General features: G+C 42.9%; 2 protein-coding genes across 4 annotated transcripts in view; one reads left to right on the top strand and one right to left on the bottom strand.

Annotated features, from left to right (window-relative positions):
• The window catches only part of CLDND1 (claudin domain containing 1), a 155,795-nt gene that overhangs the window by 55,846 nt on the left and 83,367 nt on the right, over positions 1–16,582 (top strand). The window lies entirely within an intron of this gene.
• LOC141106326 (macrophage-capping protein-like) overlaps positions 1–16,582 on the bottom strand; it is a 23,316-nt gene extending 6,734 nt beyond the window's left edge. Inside the window, exons 1-3 of the mRNA XM_073597009.1 lie at positions 16,261–16,582; positions 9,977–10,006; positions 3,094–3,263 (exon numbers count right to left, since the gene is read on the bottom strand). Coding sequence (XP_073453110.1) covers positions 3,094–3,263; positions 9,977–9,999 — 193 coding nt within the window. The 5' untranslated portion in view covers positions 10,000–10,006; positions 16,261–16,582. The remainder of the gene's footprint in view (positions 1–3,093; positions 3,264–9,976; positions 10,007–16,260) is intronic.

Raw genomic sequence — 16,582 nt, 5'->3', positions numbered from 1 at the left:
AGTGTTGTACCCCAAAGTTCAGTGTTGGGACCCTTACTTTTTAATATCTTTATAAATGATATAGGGTCTGGGATTAAAAGTACCATTTCAGTGTTTGCAGATGACACCAAGCTAAGCAGTGGAATAACGTCCTTATAGGATGTCTCCAACTTACAAGCTGACCTCAATGCACTGTTTAATTGGGCAAATATGTGGCAGATGAGGTTTATTGTTGAAAAATGTAAAGTTATGCACTTGGGGGCTAATATTATGCATGCATTTTATCTCTGTACAAATCATTAGTAAGACCTTATCTGCAATATGCAGTTCAGTTTTGGGCACCAGTTCAAAAAAAGGATATCGGGGAAGAGGAAAAAGTGCAGGGAAGGGCAACCAAACTGATAAGAGGCATGGAGGAGCTCAGCTATGGGGAAAGTTTAGAGGAACTCAATTTATTCTCTTGAGTAGAGGAGATTAAGGGAGGATATGATCAACATGTATAAATACATAAGTGGTCTATATAGTGAACCTGGTGTTGAGTTATTCACTTTAGGTCATCACAGAGGACAAGGGGACACTACTTTTCTGGAGGAAACAAGATTTCATCTCCAAATACGAAAAGGTTTCTTCACAGTAAGAGCTGTGAAAATACGGAATAGACACTCTCAAGAGCTGGTTCTGGCCAGCTTAGTACATTTTTTTTCATTTAAGCAAAGGCCTGGATTCTTTTCTAAATGTACATAATATATCTGGATCAGTGGCGGAATTACCAGGGTCGCACCAGTCGCATTTGTGACTGAGCCCTCGGGTTCTGCCACTGTAGGGGGGCCCGCCGCCTGGGAGATAGTACAGTAGTGTACACTACAGTCATTTACGGGGAGTCCGCTCCACCCATCCTCTCCGGCCGCTCCGCCCATCCTCCCCGAGCACACTCACGGGCACACTGCACAGGCTCTGCCCATCCTCTTCACCCATCCTCTCATCCCGCACTCAGGGGCACAGTCCCTGCCCGCTTTGCCCATCCTCTCTGCCCATACTCTCTGCCTGCACTCACGGGCACAGTCCCTGCCCGCTCCGCCCATCTTCTCCAGCTCCGTCTGCACTCACAGGCCCCGCCCATCCTCTCTGCTCGCCCAAGCAAGACCCAGCAAGGAGGGGGAACCAAGTGATCTGCAAGTAAGTGGCACCCATCCCTCTATATCAACACTGCCACTGATCCCAACACCACCACTACTGCACTGATCCCCCCCCCCCACTGCTGCCACTGATACTCCCCCACACCACCACCACCACCACTACTTCTACTGATCCCCACACCAACACTACTGCCACTGATACCCCCCCACACCACCACCACTACTGCCACTGATACCCTGAACCTCCCCACACCACCACAACCACTGCTGCCACTGATCCACCCCACCATGACCACTACTGCCACTGATCCCATCCTTGCCACTGATACCATTCCACTCCCCACCACTCAGCCCATCCCACCCCCCAACCACCACCCTCGCCACGGATCCCATTCTGCCACCACCGCTGCCACTCTTTTCATCCAATCCCCCCCTTCCACTACCACTCATCCCATCCCACCCTCCTCCAACCATCACCCTTAACACTGATCCCATTCCCCCACCACCTCTGCCACTCATCCCATTCAATCCCCCCTACCACTGATCCCACCCCCCCCAACCACAACCCTTGCCACTGATCCCATCTCCCCTCACTGCTGCCAATCATCCCATCCCCCTACCACCACTGCTGTCACTGATCCCATTCCCCCACCACTGCCACTCATCCCATCCACCCCAACGATGCCACTGATCCTATCCCTCCCCAACCACCACTGATCCCATCCCCCACCAACACCGCTGCCACTCATCCCAGGGGCGTAACTACAGGGGTCACAATTGCAATAGCACACATGTTGCCCCTGAACACCTGGATGGGGGGGGGGCATTTAGAGGAACAAATCCCCTCCATTTTTCTCCTGCAGCCACTAAAAATCTTCTTCTTCTTCTCTCCCTCTGATAGGCATTCAGTGGCTGCAGGAGGAAAATGGAGGGGATTTGTTCCCCCTCCTATCCAGGTCCTGCTGCCCCTGGGATCAGTGGGAAGGGCCCTGGCCGGAGGTCAGGGGGGCCCTCCATGGTTTCTTGCACCGGGGCCCTGAAGGTTCTAGTTACGCCACTGATCTGGATACTAAAATGTATAGGTAAAGTTGATCTAGGGAATATCCTATTGCCTCTCAGGGGATCAGAAATGAATTTTTTCCCCTGCTGGAGCAAATTGGTTCATGCTTTGCTGTTTTTTTTTTCCTTTGCCTTCCTCTGGATCAACTATGGGTATAGGATTGGATTTTGGGTTTTTTTTAGGATTTTTTTTTATTTTTTCCTTCCTTTTGTTGGTTGAGCTAGATGGACTTGGATGTCTTTTTCCAAACAGACTGACTATGTATATCACAACATATTAACTTTATGACAGCTCACTCAAAACAAAACAAAAAATAATAAAATAAATGGAAAAAAATGATTTGATTTTCCCCATCAACACACTCGATGTTGATGGGGCAATCCCTACCGCAGAGCTACTGTATTCTGACAGCAGATTTTCTCAAAAAAAAAAAAATGATTGCAAATTACATATACAGTATAAGTTGGCTAACAATGAATCTTTAAAAGGTACGAGAGTCACAGGTGTCACATGTGTGATCATTTGATTATTCTATCATGGAACACTATAGTAAACATGCAAAAAGATTATCTATACAACCAAATAGTAAAAAAATAGTAAAAAAAAGTTACGCTACAAATCACTGTATCTTAAAGCAACTTTCTTGAAAGAGAAATGTAGGCTGTGGCTTGCTAAGACACCATTAAGTGCCTTTTTTATGCTTTCCCCACCATGAACATGGCATTTTAATGAAACGCCTAGCAAAAATTAGTTTTCAAAGAAATCTAAAGAAGAATCCAATTGGTGGCTATAGCCAAGAAGAGGATTCATTATTGGAGCATTTGTGATGTATACGGTAATTTGTTAAGCTGTGACCTTGAAAGCAAGCGCTAGGCACATTCTTCCCATTTTCCATTACTCTGTCTCTCTGAGCCTTACCATTCCAGACATAGATGTTGTTGCCTTCGGGTGAATTGAGAACCAGCAGGTAGGTGTCCCCAGAGTGAAATACACCATGACTCTCCTGTGGCACCGGGATCAGCTTCATTTTTTCAATGCGGAAAACATGGAGTCCCTGTTCCGAAATGGATTTAGGGAAACAAAGATCTCTGCAGTAGAGAAAACAATTTAAATGGCAAAGATTTAAATATGGTCCATTCCAAAATGAAAATGTGACTATTGATTAGATATAATGAACATGGCATATTTTTATAATGGCTTTTTTTTTGTCTCCCCGTGCCTACCTACTCTCAAATTCCTGCCATAATTCCCAACTGTCCTCCTGGGAATTCTGGGTATTCCCACCCACCTTTGTGTGTTCCAGCTCCTGTTACATTTGCTAGAATAAAAAATAATGATAAAAACCCAGCAAGGGTGTTGGGAATCCCTTATAATTAGCACACCGAGTGTGCAAAGCTGGGAACTCAGCAAAGAGAACTTACCAATCCCCAAGAGATAAAAGAAACTGCCAAGTGGTTTAAGTCTCCAGCATCCAGCAAACACTGAAATATACTGTATATATTTATTTTTTGGGTGGACTGAACTTTAATAGCCAATCAATTTACAGTCTAAGTGTAGCACTAACTCTCGGTGGAGCTGCTGGTTTAAAACGGGCTGTTATCTTCACTCTCGCTACCTCTGTTTCACCGGCACCGGGTCTAGGGTCCCATTGAGTTTACCTCTGGACGATGTAGGCACCAAACACTTGAGTATGTTTTCCAATGCTTTAATGAACAAGTAATAAAGGAAGTAGCAGGAAAGAGGCAGAAGGAAAGTTGCAGGGAAGCTCAAATACCTTTTCTTAGTATTCTTTAGAACATTATTTGGAATTGAACACTTGTAGTTAGATGCACTCCCCTTGTGGGATTCAATCTTTGCCCGCCTGGATAGGCCTCTCTCACTTGCATAGCAGCCAGTACGTAGCACGAACAAAAGTCTCTGCCACAGACTTGTTTAGAGCAAAAACCCGTACGATCCTCTGCCACAGGATGTAATGGTTTATGATGAATGTCAGACACAGCACTTGAACCTTTAAGCCAACCCGGCAGTACTATGCAGTAAGATTACTTCAGGATACGTCCTCCAACCGAGTCACCAGGCCCCTCTCCAGACCAGCACTCTGCATGATCCTTCCATGACGGGTCCTCCCCTGGGATCTCCTCAGTTGTCCAGCTTCTTCACTCTGGATAGACAGCTCAGAACCATTCCTCTGCTGCTGTGGTAGGCCCCAGACAGGCTTCTGGGTCCACCCACACACCGCAGCGACGTGGGCCTCCGGAACGGAGGACCACGAGGTGGCACTCTTAACGCATACCTGTCGGCCAGGAGGGCCAGCAGGTGGCTGAAAATGAACCCCTAAACATGGTGTCTGCCCCATAAATACCCTCTCCCAGAATGCAACTCGGAGGACCACCTCCACCGAGTTGTCTCCGGGACAGAGGAGCACTCATACGCTTCAACACGTTGCCTTTCCAACACCAGCCCATGGTGACAACGACACCCACCGGCGCAGTGTGGAACTACACGCAACTCAGCCAAGCTGGAACAGAGGCAAATCTAACTTCACCTAACGAGTAACCCACAAGATTTACCTATCAGCGGTAGATTAAAAATCTACCAGAGCTACATAAGTAATTGTCAATTCTCTGCAGTCTTCTGGATTCTGGGAGAACCCCAATGCTGGAAATTCCCACCAAGGATGATGGGAATCCCTAATAATATGCACAGGGAGGGTGCATAGCTGGGAACTCAGCAAAGAGAACTTACCAATCCCCAAGAAATAGAAGAAACTGCCAAGTAGTTTACCTCCCCAGCATCCACCAAACACTGAAATATACTGTATATATTTCTTTTTTGGGTGGATTGAACTTTGTTTCGGGGAAAGTAAAGCTTTAAAGGGTTCATGTAAGGGATTGTATTATTGTAAGAATTACTTTTTATATTAGGGACACATAGGTAAGTTGAAATGGATTGCAGTTTACCGAAGACTACAAATAAAGCAATTGTAGATTTATTAGCTGATTGATTCACATAGATTTAGAATAGTATTTCCAGGTTGGAGTAATTGTCAATTATCTGCAGTCTTCTGGATCCTGGGAGAACCCCACTGTTGGACATCCAATAGAAAGTGTCCAAATCACCTAGCCATTAACAGGACAGCCAAAGAAGGACCCTCCTCCTCTGAAGGAAAGATAGATTAAGAACTTGGTGCATCATGTGACCATTGATTTAGATTAGCAGTTTGGGCTTTTAGATTTTTTTTTTCTACAATTAACTCAGTGGTTAGTTAGGCATGGAGGGGGGAGAAGGCCAGAGCAAAGCTTACAGGTGGAGCATGGACCCTGTGTAAGCTCAAAGTACCTGTGGCCAAAGTTTACACAGGGCCAAGTCTTTGTTTCCATCCCCAAGTGACAGTTCTGGGACTGGCAATTGGTACCACTTCAATAAAGCCATCAACCCAGGTTTTGCTGGCCAATTCAATAATTAGGAGGATGAGTGCCAACAAACAGGGGTAACATGGCATAAGATAAAAATGATATTAGCACTGAACTGTCATTGCAACTTAAATTACAGACTTATGTAAGATTTCTTGTTTCACATTTTTTTTTCTGTTAGGAATGCTGTAAGGGCAACCAGGAAACCAGATAAAGCTAGACAGGGTAGGCTTTGTGTATATAGGCCTCCTCTACACTCCCATAACATTGTCATAACAGACAAATGTTAACTTCAAACAGGTTTACTGTATATTGCACTAGGCTTTTCATCCAGCCTATAAAATGATTTAAATGGTTTTCAAACACCACTAGAAAAGAGATGAGGCAGTATAATAAAATATCAGTGGGATGAACCAAATGACAGTGGTGTGTCCTTTGCTTTAACTATTTGCGCTAAAAAGTGCCTCTCTTTGATGAAGTGTCTTCATTTGATGAAGTTGAAAGGTATGTACTCTGAATGTATGGCTTTGAATGCCACTCTAACCATGTGGGCTGAACTCAGTAGCCCCTGGGTGCATACTGAATGAATACGGTTTCTGCATGCGTAAATTAAAGTTAAAGTTAATTCCAAACAAATTGTTCTGAAACTTTTCGGTTAAGTGAGGAAACTTGGAACATTTTAGAAACTCAGAACTTTCTTACTTTTATAGAGAGTTTGTAGGAAGAGTGCCAAACAATTTTTACAGTCTAGAAATTATTTATGTTTTAAAAGATGTTTGCATAAGATATGGCCAACGTGTTTCATGTGTTCTAAAGAACCCCCCTTCATCAGCTTTTAAAAAAAATTTCTTTCTGAACTTGAAGAAGTCTGGATGATGAATTGATCTATATTTGAAATCATGTCAAGGGTGTACAGCCTGTTCAGCTCCCTGGCCTAAGTTGATAATGAAGCCCTGAAGAACCCCTACAAAATTTCTCATCCATCAAGCCCAGTGATGGACCTTGTATTTTAGAGAGCTGTCCAGGTTCTAAATATGGTTCTCTAGATTCTGAATGTTTGGTCTTCTACTATAAAGGCCTTGAATTCAATGAATGATTCTCAAACCAAAAGGAAACTAGGTAGCATTCCAGAAAGATATAAACAAACCAATGTTTCTTCAGGGGAATAAATGATATAGCTTTATATTGCTCATCGGTGGGATTGCTCAAACAGCTGCTTTGGCAGGTTTTGATTACTGTCTGTCTCACCAGAGACCCCCTTCCCCTTCTGTTTACGATGATAAATGTGCATACATTTTTCATCATGCAATCATATCACAAAACTTGGATGGTCAACAAGACAGTGGGCTTATTTGCTAAAACTGGAAAGTGAAAAATCTGATGCAGCTCTGCATAGAAACCAATCAGCTTTCAGTTTTCTTTTGGCAAAAGTTGAATTGAACAAGGTGAAGTTAAAAGCTGATTGGTTTCTATGCACAGAGGCACCAGAGTTTGCACTCTCTAGTTTTAGTAAATCAACCCCAGTGAGTCTCTCAAACAGGACTGCAGACATTTTCAGTTTAACCTCATTTAACATTAAGATGATTAATTCCTATCTTTCACAAACATCTTGGTTATTTTCTTGCGGAAACCAAAAATCTAGACGGAGGAAGGAAGAACCACAAGGCAGGAAACAAGGTTGAAGCAGTTAGAAATGGCTCTAAGTGTTTATGAAGCAAAATATACTGTACAGAGCACTGGCTGACAGGAACATTATTAAAGGGGGACTCCAGTTCAAAATGATAAACCAGGCCATAATAATACTCCACGTCTGAAAAATATTTAAATCCACAATTTTCCCCATGCTACATTGCTGTTTTGCCCTGAATAGTATGACCACATTTTCTAAACATGTTTTTTTATACCTATGGGGTCTGTGCCCTGTCTACTCAGAGGCAGTAACAGGATCTCTAGTTAGCCCTCGTCCCCCCACGCAATGATGATTACCTACTTTGATTTTAAACCCTTAACTACAATTATCACTAAACTGACCTCCTAAACTGAACCGCGCTAACCCCTCTCCCTAGTCGCTTGCTTATCTCATATTGCACCCCTTTTGGTTTAAAAGAAGAAATAGACCAAAATTGAAGATCTTCAGTATTTCACGTCCATAGGGACTAATCAGGGCCATGGATATTTTTTTTTCTGGAGGGGTCAGCTTTGGAGGAAAAACAATAGGCAGTGCACACAGTGCGCTGCAGCAAATTGTACATGTGCCAAAACTGTGCACAGAAGTGTTTTTGACACAGAGTGCAGGAGGCAGGACAAAAAAATTACTGCTAGCGGTTATAGCCACCAGCGATAATTGAAAATTAAAAAAAAAACCATCAGGCTGGTTGTACCCAAGTAAATTAATGGATCGACTTGGGTACAATCAGTCTGTCCATACATGGATCGAAATAGCCGGCTTAAGGGAAGTCCTCCCTCAGCTGGGTCATGTGACTGAAGCCAGGGAAAAGCAGCCTCCCTTGCTCTGAACTAATAGCCTAATGCCCTGTACCAGTGTTTCTCAACTCCAGTCCTCAAGGCGCCCCAACAGGTCATGTTTTCAGGCTCTCCATTATTTTGCACAGGTGGATCAGTTTCACTGCCTTAGTAATTACCACAGCCGTTTCATCTGAGGGAAATTCTGAAAACATGACCTGTTGGGGCGCCTTGAGGACTGGAGTTGAGAAACACAGCCCTGTACACACGGTCGGATTTTCCGACGGAAAATGTGTGATAGGACCTTGTTGTCGGAAATTCCGACCGTGTGTGGGCTCCATCACACATTTTCCATCGGAATTTCCGACACACAAAGTTTGAGAGCAGGCTATAAAATATTCCAAAAACAAATTGTCGGAAATTCCGATCGTGTGTACACAAATCCAACACACAAAGTGCCACGCATGCTCAGAATAAATTAAGAGACGAAAGGTATTGGCCACTGCCCCGTTTATAGTCCCAACGTACGTGTTTTACGTCACCGCGTTCAGAATGATCGGATTTTCCGACAACTTTGTGTGACCGTGTGTATGCAAAGCAAGTTTGAGCCAACATCCGTCGGAAAAAAATCCTAGGATTTTGTTGTCGGAATGTCCGATCAATGTCCGACTGTGTGTACAGGGCATAAGAGTGGCGCTTCCTCTGCCTGCACTTCCTATTGGTTTTATTCAATTTTGGTCTATTTCCCCCTTTTCATGCAATGCACAGCTGCTCTGGGAAGAGGGGGGGGGCAATGGACTCCCACCCCCCCCCCCCCTCCTCCTTATCTACACCCCCTGGACAGCCCTGAAGAATTTTTTTCCAACATTCCTAAAATGCCAGTTAGACCTCAGTTCTGGAACCAAGGTAAGTAAACAACTGGTGAGAGGGCGCAGCAAAGTGACATCTTTAGGCTTTACCTATGAACTTTAATAAACTTAAATATACCTTCAAGTGTTACTAACTTTTATACCTAGCGTGCCTCTACACCCACACTGTTGGAACTACAAGACAGAGAGTGATAGGACATTTCTCAAATGGGATACAACTAGTAATATAAAATAAATTTAAAAAAAAATTAAAAATGGTCTTTCTTCGAAGAAAATAGCTGCCTGTTTCCCCTAACTTCCTTTATTAAAGGAAAAGTTCACCTTTGGTAACATGTTACACCCGTATTTAGGGTGTAACATATTAGTGTTAAGCACCTCCCCACCTCAACCTCCTCACTCCCACCATGACAGCAGGTGGGGTTTTCTCTCCCGATCTCCCTGCACCTGCTGTTACTTTTTAAGAATGGCACAAGATACATAGGGCTCTGCCCACATAGCCGTGTCATCTGTTTAAACTTTAAAGAGATCTATGAATTAAAAAACTACAAGTCCCATCAGCCACCACGGCAGATGGACTTTTTGTTTCAATGAACTGTGAGTAGGCTGATCAGCATGCTTGTAGTTTGTCATTTTCCTCCTAGCTTTGTAACAGAAAGCTATGGAGATATGGACACAAAGCTAGAGGAAGACTGCAGGAGCCTGACATTGCAACCGTGATCTGCTGATCGCAGCTGCAATTCTCTGCACGCTTCTATAAAAAAAAAAAATGCACAATTTTTTTTACCTGCAAAATCACGTGCATTAATTATTTAAAAGGTGAACTTAGCCTTTAAGCCCAATGAAAAAACTAAATTAAAGGGTATCCTTTTCTATTTGCCTGGAGGTCAGGTTTAGACTGCTCTTCATTTAAAAAGGTCCTTCTTGTTAATTAGACCGACATCCATGTTCAGTGCTATTATGGGCACAGTGTGCCATTAGTGATGCTGGTGGCTTTTGTTTATGAACACCTGTGTGGGTATCGTGTGTCTCTGAAAGATTCCATTCTATACAGCGTACCTTGCACTGGGTCCTCCGTACATCTTTAAACTATAAGAAGGAAAAAAAAAAAAAAAGGAAGGGTTATTAGCAAGTTGCATTGATAAAGCATTATGACGTGGTAAGACATTTTTTGTGCATTAAACTTGTATCATCATTCCTGGATGAACAAGCAGACACTCCTTTACCAGCCAGCGGTAAGTCAGGAATATACAGTGGTTGTCTGAGATATCCCTGATCAGCAAGTCAGTTTGGGTAATTACATCATGAGTATTAGTTCATCAGATGCTGGGGACATTCAATCAGAAATGTTCAAAAAATGCCTGGATTGCTATAGTTGCCTTTTGAGATGAGCAGCGTTGGCAGAGCCTGGCCCTGCTCTTCCAGTCCTTTTCCCAATCCCATTAGCTAAACAAGAAATACAGTAGGTTCACCTATCTCCACTAAATGGCATGGTTAGAGGAATCCGACATTCAAGGACACCTGCAGCTATCTGAATTCTCGAACAGTGATTGCATCTGATTAGGTGCATTCACTGTTGGGCTGACAATTTTCCACCCACCACCTTCAATTTTTATCTTATCCTGTGAGCAATAAATAGATCGATGCAGATGCCATTTCTAAGCTTCTCCTTCACATTTGGGCGCCTCTGCAAACGCCACTTTCCCATCTTTTGGGAAAGAGCGTAGGGTTGTCCGGCTCTCTCCACCGAGCATCAAGAGCTACCTTATTCTGCACAGGGACAGTCATATTCCCTGTAGGCTTATATTCCAGGTTGTCTGATCCACTTGGGGAGCTCAGCAACCTCACAGATGTGAGTACACCATTGTATTTTACCTTATCGTAGATTTCATACAATTATCTATCAAACTACTACACCATAAGGAACTTTCTTGCGGCCTCTGTCTCTTCCCCCCCCTTTTTTTCTCCTTACCTTTGGAGGTAACCCAGTTATTTAGGGTGTGTGTGTATCGAACATTAAATTACAATATTCACTGTTACCATATACTATTTTGGGACAGAGTCACCTACTGGCAGGCTTGCTAAACTTCTTACAACTGGAAATCACTGATTAGAACTGCTGATGCTCTGATCCACATGCTTTTATTCTCGCATGCTTGTTCCATAGCTCCCAACTGTCCCCGATTTCGAGGGACTGTCCTTGATTTGGAACAAAGTCTCTCTGTCCCTCTTTCCTCCTCATTTGTTCCTCATTTTGGTCTGATCTATAAAGTTGTATATAAAATGCACTAGTTATCTTTCAAAAAGTGTTTCCTAGTGCTAAACCTTTTATCCCATTTTTTTGAAAGCCAGAACAGGAATAGTAGTGGTAAAACAGAAGTACTTGTGGGTTTAAATAATCTTTTTTTGTATAATTCTCCCTGTAAGGGGGTATAGCCTATGTCTACTAATTTTGCTAATAGGTGTCCCTCGTTCCCATCTAAAAAGTTGGGAGGTATGTTGTTCTGGATCAGTGGCCGAAGTACTGAATTCACAGACAGCCAAGAAAGTATAATTTTCAGAAAGAGGTCAGCAGTAGCAGCCTGTATATCTCTTTTTATCAATGATGTTCTTTAAATTTTTATTAAATTTAAATTCCTTTAAATCAGCCATCAAAATTAATGGCTTGAAATTGTGGTAGCAACCAATTACATAATTTATGGGTTCCGATGATGATAATTCACAGATAATTAAAACAGCTGTTGTGAAAAATGAGGTTGTATTTTGGACTCTACTGATGTGACATAATGATAGGACTTCTTCTTTTGGCCCCTTCTTAATATATAGCGGTCAAAGATAACAACCAGTTGTTATCTTTGACACTGTTTTTATGAAATAATACATTTTTTCTATTTTTTGAAAATATTGTGTCTTCAAAAGTTCATCCTTAAAATCCCTTTGTAATGGGGGGTACTTATTCTTAATATACAATACATTTGGGATGGTGGCAACAATAAATGGAGTTTTTTCCTCCATAATAGTTCTTCTCAGATAATTCTTCTACAATATAGGCTTTTGGCTCTGAATGAGTCAGATCTGCAATCCCAAAGAAGAAGCATCAGAATGATGAAGGTGCTGGCTGCAGAATACAATAGCTATACAATCTAAGGAGAGTGCCAAACAAATGCCCAAGAGTCTAAGGTAATTTAATGACAAAATTGAATTACAGCAGATTAAATTCAATAAGTTTCAGAGGCAAAAAAAAATCCCTTCATCAGATGATAGAGTGTGATTGGTCCCTGAAATATACTGGCTTTATTCTGTTATGAATTAATTTTTATCAATAAATTACCTTGGATGTTTGTTTAGTGCTCTCATTGGATAAAACAAATGTGTTTCGGGGCCCAAACACACTCCCCTTCATCAGGTGATGAAGGTGGAGTCTGTTTGACCCCTGAAACGCATTGGCTTTCTTCTGCTAGGAATCAATGTTATCATTAAATTACCTTGGATGTTTGGTTGGCACTCTTGTTGGATAAAACCAAAAAGTGTTTTAAAGGCCAAAAACACTCCTCCTTCACCGGGGCCAATAACCCTGATGAAGGGGGAGTGTGTGTGCCCCCTGAAATGTGTTGGATTTATTCTGCTATGAATCAATTTGATCATTAAATCAATTCTTGGGCGTTTGGCGCTCTTGTTGGATTGCATGTATGTGGACTCTCAAGTATGGGCTCGTTCTCTGTTCTTGAGGACAGTTCTTGGTTTTGTGGTGTGCTCCCGAACCAGTGCCAGTGTACCCAGTGCCAATATCACTGACCCTTAGAAATCTGAAGCCAGTGCACCGTTTGTTCTTCTATTTAGAATACAATAGCCTGCAGTGAAGATTCCTTCATCCACAGTGTTTAGCGCGGCTGGAGGAATCTATATGTGTATGGCTATCCTTAGTTAACAACTAGAATCTAGTCATTGCCTTTTCCACAAGCAAAGAGGAACTTTTTTTTTTTTTTTTTAACTGTGTGTGGACTGAAAGCAAGGGAGAGAATTTTCCCCTCACTTTATGTGCTGGCAGCCACCACAAAGGACACAGAAAGCAAACAAAACCTGACAGAGGATCTGGGCCTTCCTGACACCAAAAAAGAAAATAGGCTGCTTTACATCCATTAACTGTACTTGCGTTTAGAAATTTGAAGACTTCCATTTTTTTTTTGACCCGTCTACCATTATAACCAAGAGTGAAAGAAAATCCCCAAATTTTAGATTGTGGTCACCAGAACAGTAATAAAGGGGAAATCCTCCAATGGGGACACCAGCAGTGCTGACAACTGGGGATTCCCTCACTTTGGAGGGATTTCTGCTCACTCCATTTTGGCTATGCGGCAGGAAGTGAAGAGAAATCCCCCCAATGGGACACAGATGGCAGAAAAATGTCAGGGGATCCCTTACTCTATTCAAAATAAAAAAACACATTTTGCCTTGAGTTCTATACAAGACCTCATTCACACCTGAGTATAGCTTTTTTTTTTTTTGCATGTTTTCATGTGTTAACATACGTTGCGCCTAGGTTAGCTCATTCACATGAATGGCCTGCCCTAAGCAGGACAAACGCTCCAAAGTAGCTCCAGAACCTTTTTATTCATTAAGCATTTTTTCAGTGCACATTTTGGCATGTTTGTAGGCAAAACACGCGTCTATTACCTGCGCTTGGGGTGCCATTGACAATTAACGGCACTGCAAGCGTGACCCGCTATTGCAGTGCGTTTCTGAATTGCTTGGAAAAATGCACAACTTTGTGTGGTTTGTCGCATGTTGAGGAAACATGCAGAGGCTGATGCAGCCCTAAGGTGAAATCCAAGCAGATACAAAAGTCACTATAATACAGTTCTGTATTTACTAATATAATGCAAAAAATAATTTTTTTTTCCTTTCTTTTATTATTAATTTTTTTGATCAGATGATGTTCACCAAGCCAAGTTAAAATGCACTGCAAACTAAAATATGTACTGCTACAGCATATCAACCCCAATGTGTGAGAAAATATTTCTCTGCAAGGACAAGTTTATCTGAATTATCTTTATTTAACATTTAGTTTCTGGTGGACTCCGTTTGCTCAGCAGGGGAATCGATCCGGTGTTCCCCGCTAAGCTGGCGGATGACAGATCCGTCTCCGCTCAATGTGTAGAGACGGGCCTGTCAGAGCCCCACTCTCCTCTATGGGGAGATTGGATGAAAACGGACCGCCTGTCTATTTTCATCTGATCCCATCCAATCCGATCCCCCAAACAAAGGGAAAATAGGGTTTCCATCCGTCTGGATTTCACAGAGAGGATCGGATCGAATAGCAGCGGTTGTCAGCGGACATGTCACTGCTGACATCCGCTGCCCCATAGGAGTGAATGGAGGCGCCGATCAGATCCGCCTGAAAAACTGACAGGCGGACATGATCGAAATGCCCATATGAAGGGGTCTAATAAACTACTGAACATTTTATATACATAGTTTTACATGTAATGACTTGCTCCATAAACCAAGCAGTCATTTCGGCTCACTGCCCCTTATACAAGATAAGCTTCTAACTTGTCTAACTTGTTCATTTAATATTTGACAGTAATGCCGCGTACACACGGTCGGACTTTTCGGCTACAAAAGTCCGACAGCCCGTCCGACAGACTTTCGACGGACTTTTGGCGGACTTTCAACAGACTTTCTAATGAACGGACTTGCCTACACACGATCACACAAAAGTCCGACGGATTCGTACGTGATGACGTACACCGGACTAAAATAAGGAAGTTGATAGCCAGTAGCCAATAGCTGCCCTAGCGTGAGTTTTTGTCCGTCGGACTAGCACACAGACGAGCGGATTTCTGGGTCCGGCGTAGTTACGACGTAAAGATTTAAAGCATGTTTCAAATCTAAAGTCCGTCAGATTTGCGGCTGGAAAAGTCAGCTGAAAGTCCGGGGAAGCCCACACACGATCAGATTGTCAGCCGGCTTTAGTCTGTCGGCGTCCGTTGGACTTTTGTAAACGAAAAGTGCGACCGCGTGTACGCGGAATAAGTCGCGGTTCACACTGATGCGGTGCAAATTTGCTGCAAATTCTGTACAGATTCCACACCGCATCCAAATCGTATCCCGTTCATGCAAACTGTTGTGTGTATGTTAAGTTAACGACACCCCGAAATTGGTTTGCAAAACACAGTGCAATTTGCAGAATCGGATTCCATGGGTGTGAACACACATACCATCTGATTCTGGTGCGGACGAATAAAAAAAAAAAAAAAAAGTCCTGCACATTTTTTGGTGCGTGTTCAGGGCGATTTGAGCCATACAGAATAATGTATGGCTCAAATAACACTGCTGAATAATCGCATGTGATTTGAACAGGAATGGAGTGCAATTCCTGTTTAAAAATCGCATGTGGTTCCGACACCATCACGTGAACCGGCACTCAAACCTAGAAGCGGATTTGTTACTATGCATAGCGGCACCAGATTCTGTGTGCACTAGTTTTAGTAATTAGCCTCCATTGTATTCTGACAGTGGGGAGTCTCTGCTGTCAGAATACACTGATCTGCGCTGCAGCCTCTGATCGAAATTTTTTATTTCCAGCAAGCCAGTTTGACAGAACACATGGCTCTATAATCTACTTTTTTTATGATGGGGGAGCGGTGTTATTTACTGTAGGCAATTCCACTTTGCACTAAAAGTGCACTTTGAAGTGCAATCGCTGTAGATCCGAGGGGAAAATGTAAGGAAAATAAAAAACAGCATTTTTGCTTGTACATGATTGGATGATAAAATCAGCAGAGCTTCCCCTCAGATCTACAGCGACTGCACTTGTAGTACAGAGTGGATTTGCCTTTTAGTAAATCAACCCCTATTGTTTCTTACTGTGTTTTTCTGCCTCTGTACCATCATCCGCAAGCTCCTGAACCTGTCCTACTCGCCCTCACCTTCTTTTGTTTGGAACAAGCAGTGCACGACGTTACATAGGTTGGACTTGATGGACTTGTGTCTTTTTTCGACCTCACATACTATGTAACGTTAGATGCGTTCATGTGTACTGCTCTATGCACATTGCTCACTCTCGAGATGGTGTCCATCTCCGGAGCGAGCAAGAGCGATGGCTATGTTCCTACACACAGTGGGACCATGGAGAACAAACATAGCCTCCCAGAAGTTCAGATCAAAGCAGTAAAAAAAAAAGTAATTTTCAGGAGGCTTTGAGCAATAGAAGGAACTTTTTTGAGTTAAGAATACATACTTGAATCATTTTCAAAAACCAAAGTTTAGTATCGCTTTAACAGACAAATAGTACACCAAGGCCGAACCCCGCTATCATTGTCACCCCCGTCATCGCTCACCTTCTTCTTTGGCTGCTCTGTCGTCCTTGCTCTTGACTGCTCCGCTTGCTGATCACCACACCCGGTTAAACCCGGAGGACTCGCTTTATTTTGCAAGAAGTTTGTGGTTTACAAATGAGGAAAAAAAAAGGGAGGGCTGGCTATGACTCAGTATCATGTGTGCAAAATACAAGACTTGCAGCGTAGAAGAGGGAGGGGGAGAAACAAGACTTTTCACATTCAAGGCTGACAGGTAATTGAATCCATCAGACGACCCCCCCCCTCCTTCCTCTTCCTTTAATGAAGCACATCAGAGTCAGAGAAGGCGGAGAGGATTATGGGA

Source organism: Aquarana catesbeiana, linkage group LG08 (assembly GCF_042186555.1).
Source record: "Aquarana catesbeiana isolate 2022-GZ linkage group LG08, ASM4218655v1, whole genome shotgun sequence".
NCBI lineage: Eukaryota > Metazoa > Chordata > Amphibia > Anura > Ranidae > Aquarana > Aquarana catesbeiana.
The sequence above is the reverse complement of the archived record's forward strand: the minus strand, read 5'-3'. Positions and strand labels throughout refer to the sequence as shown.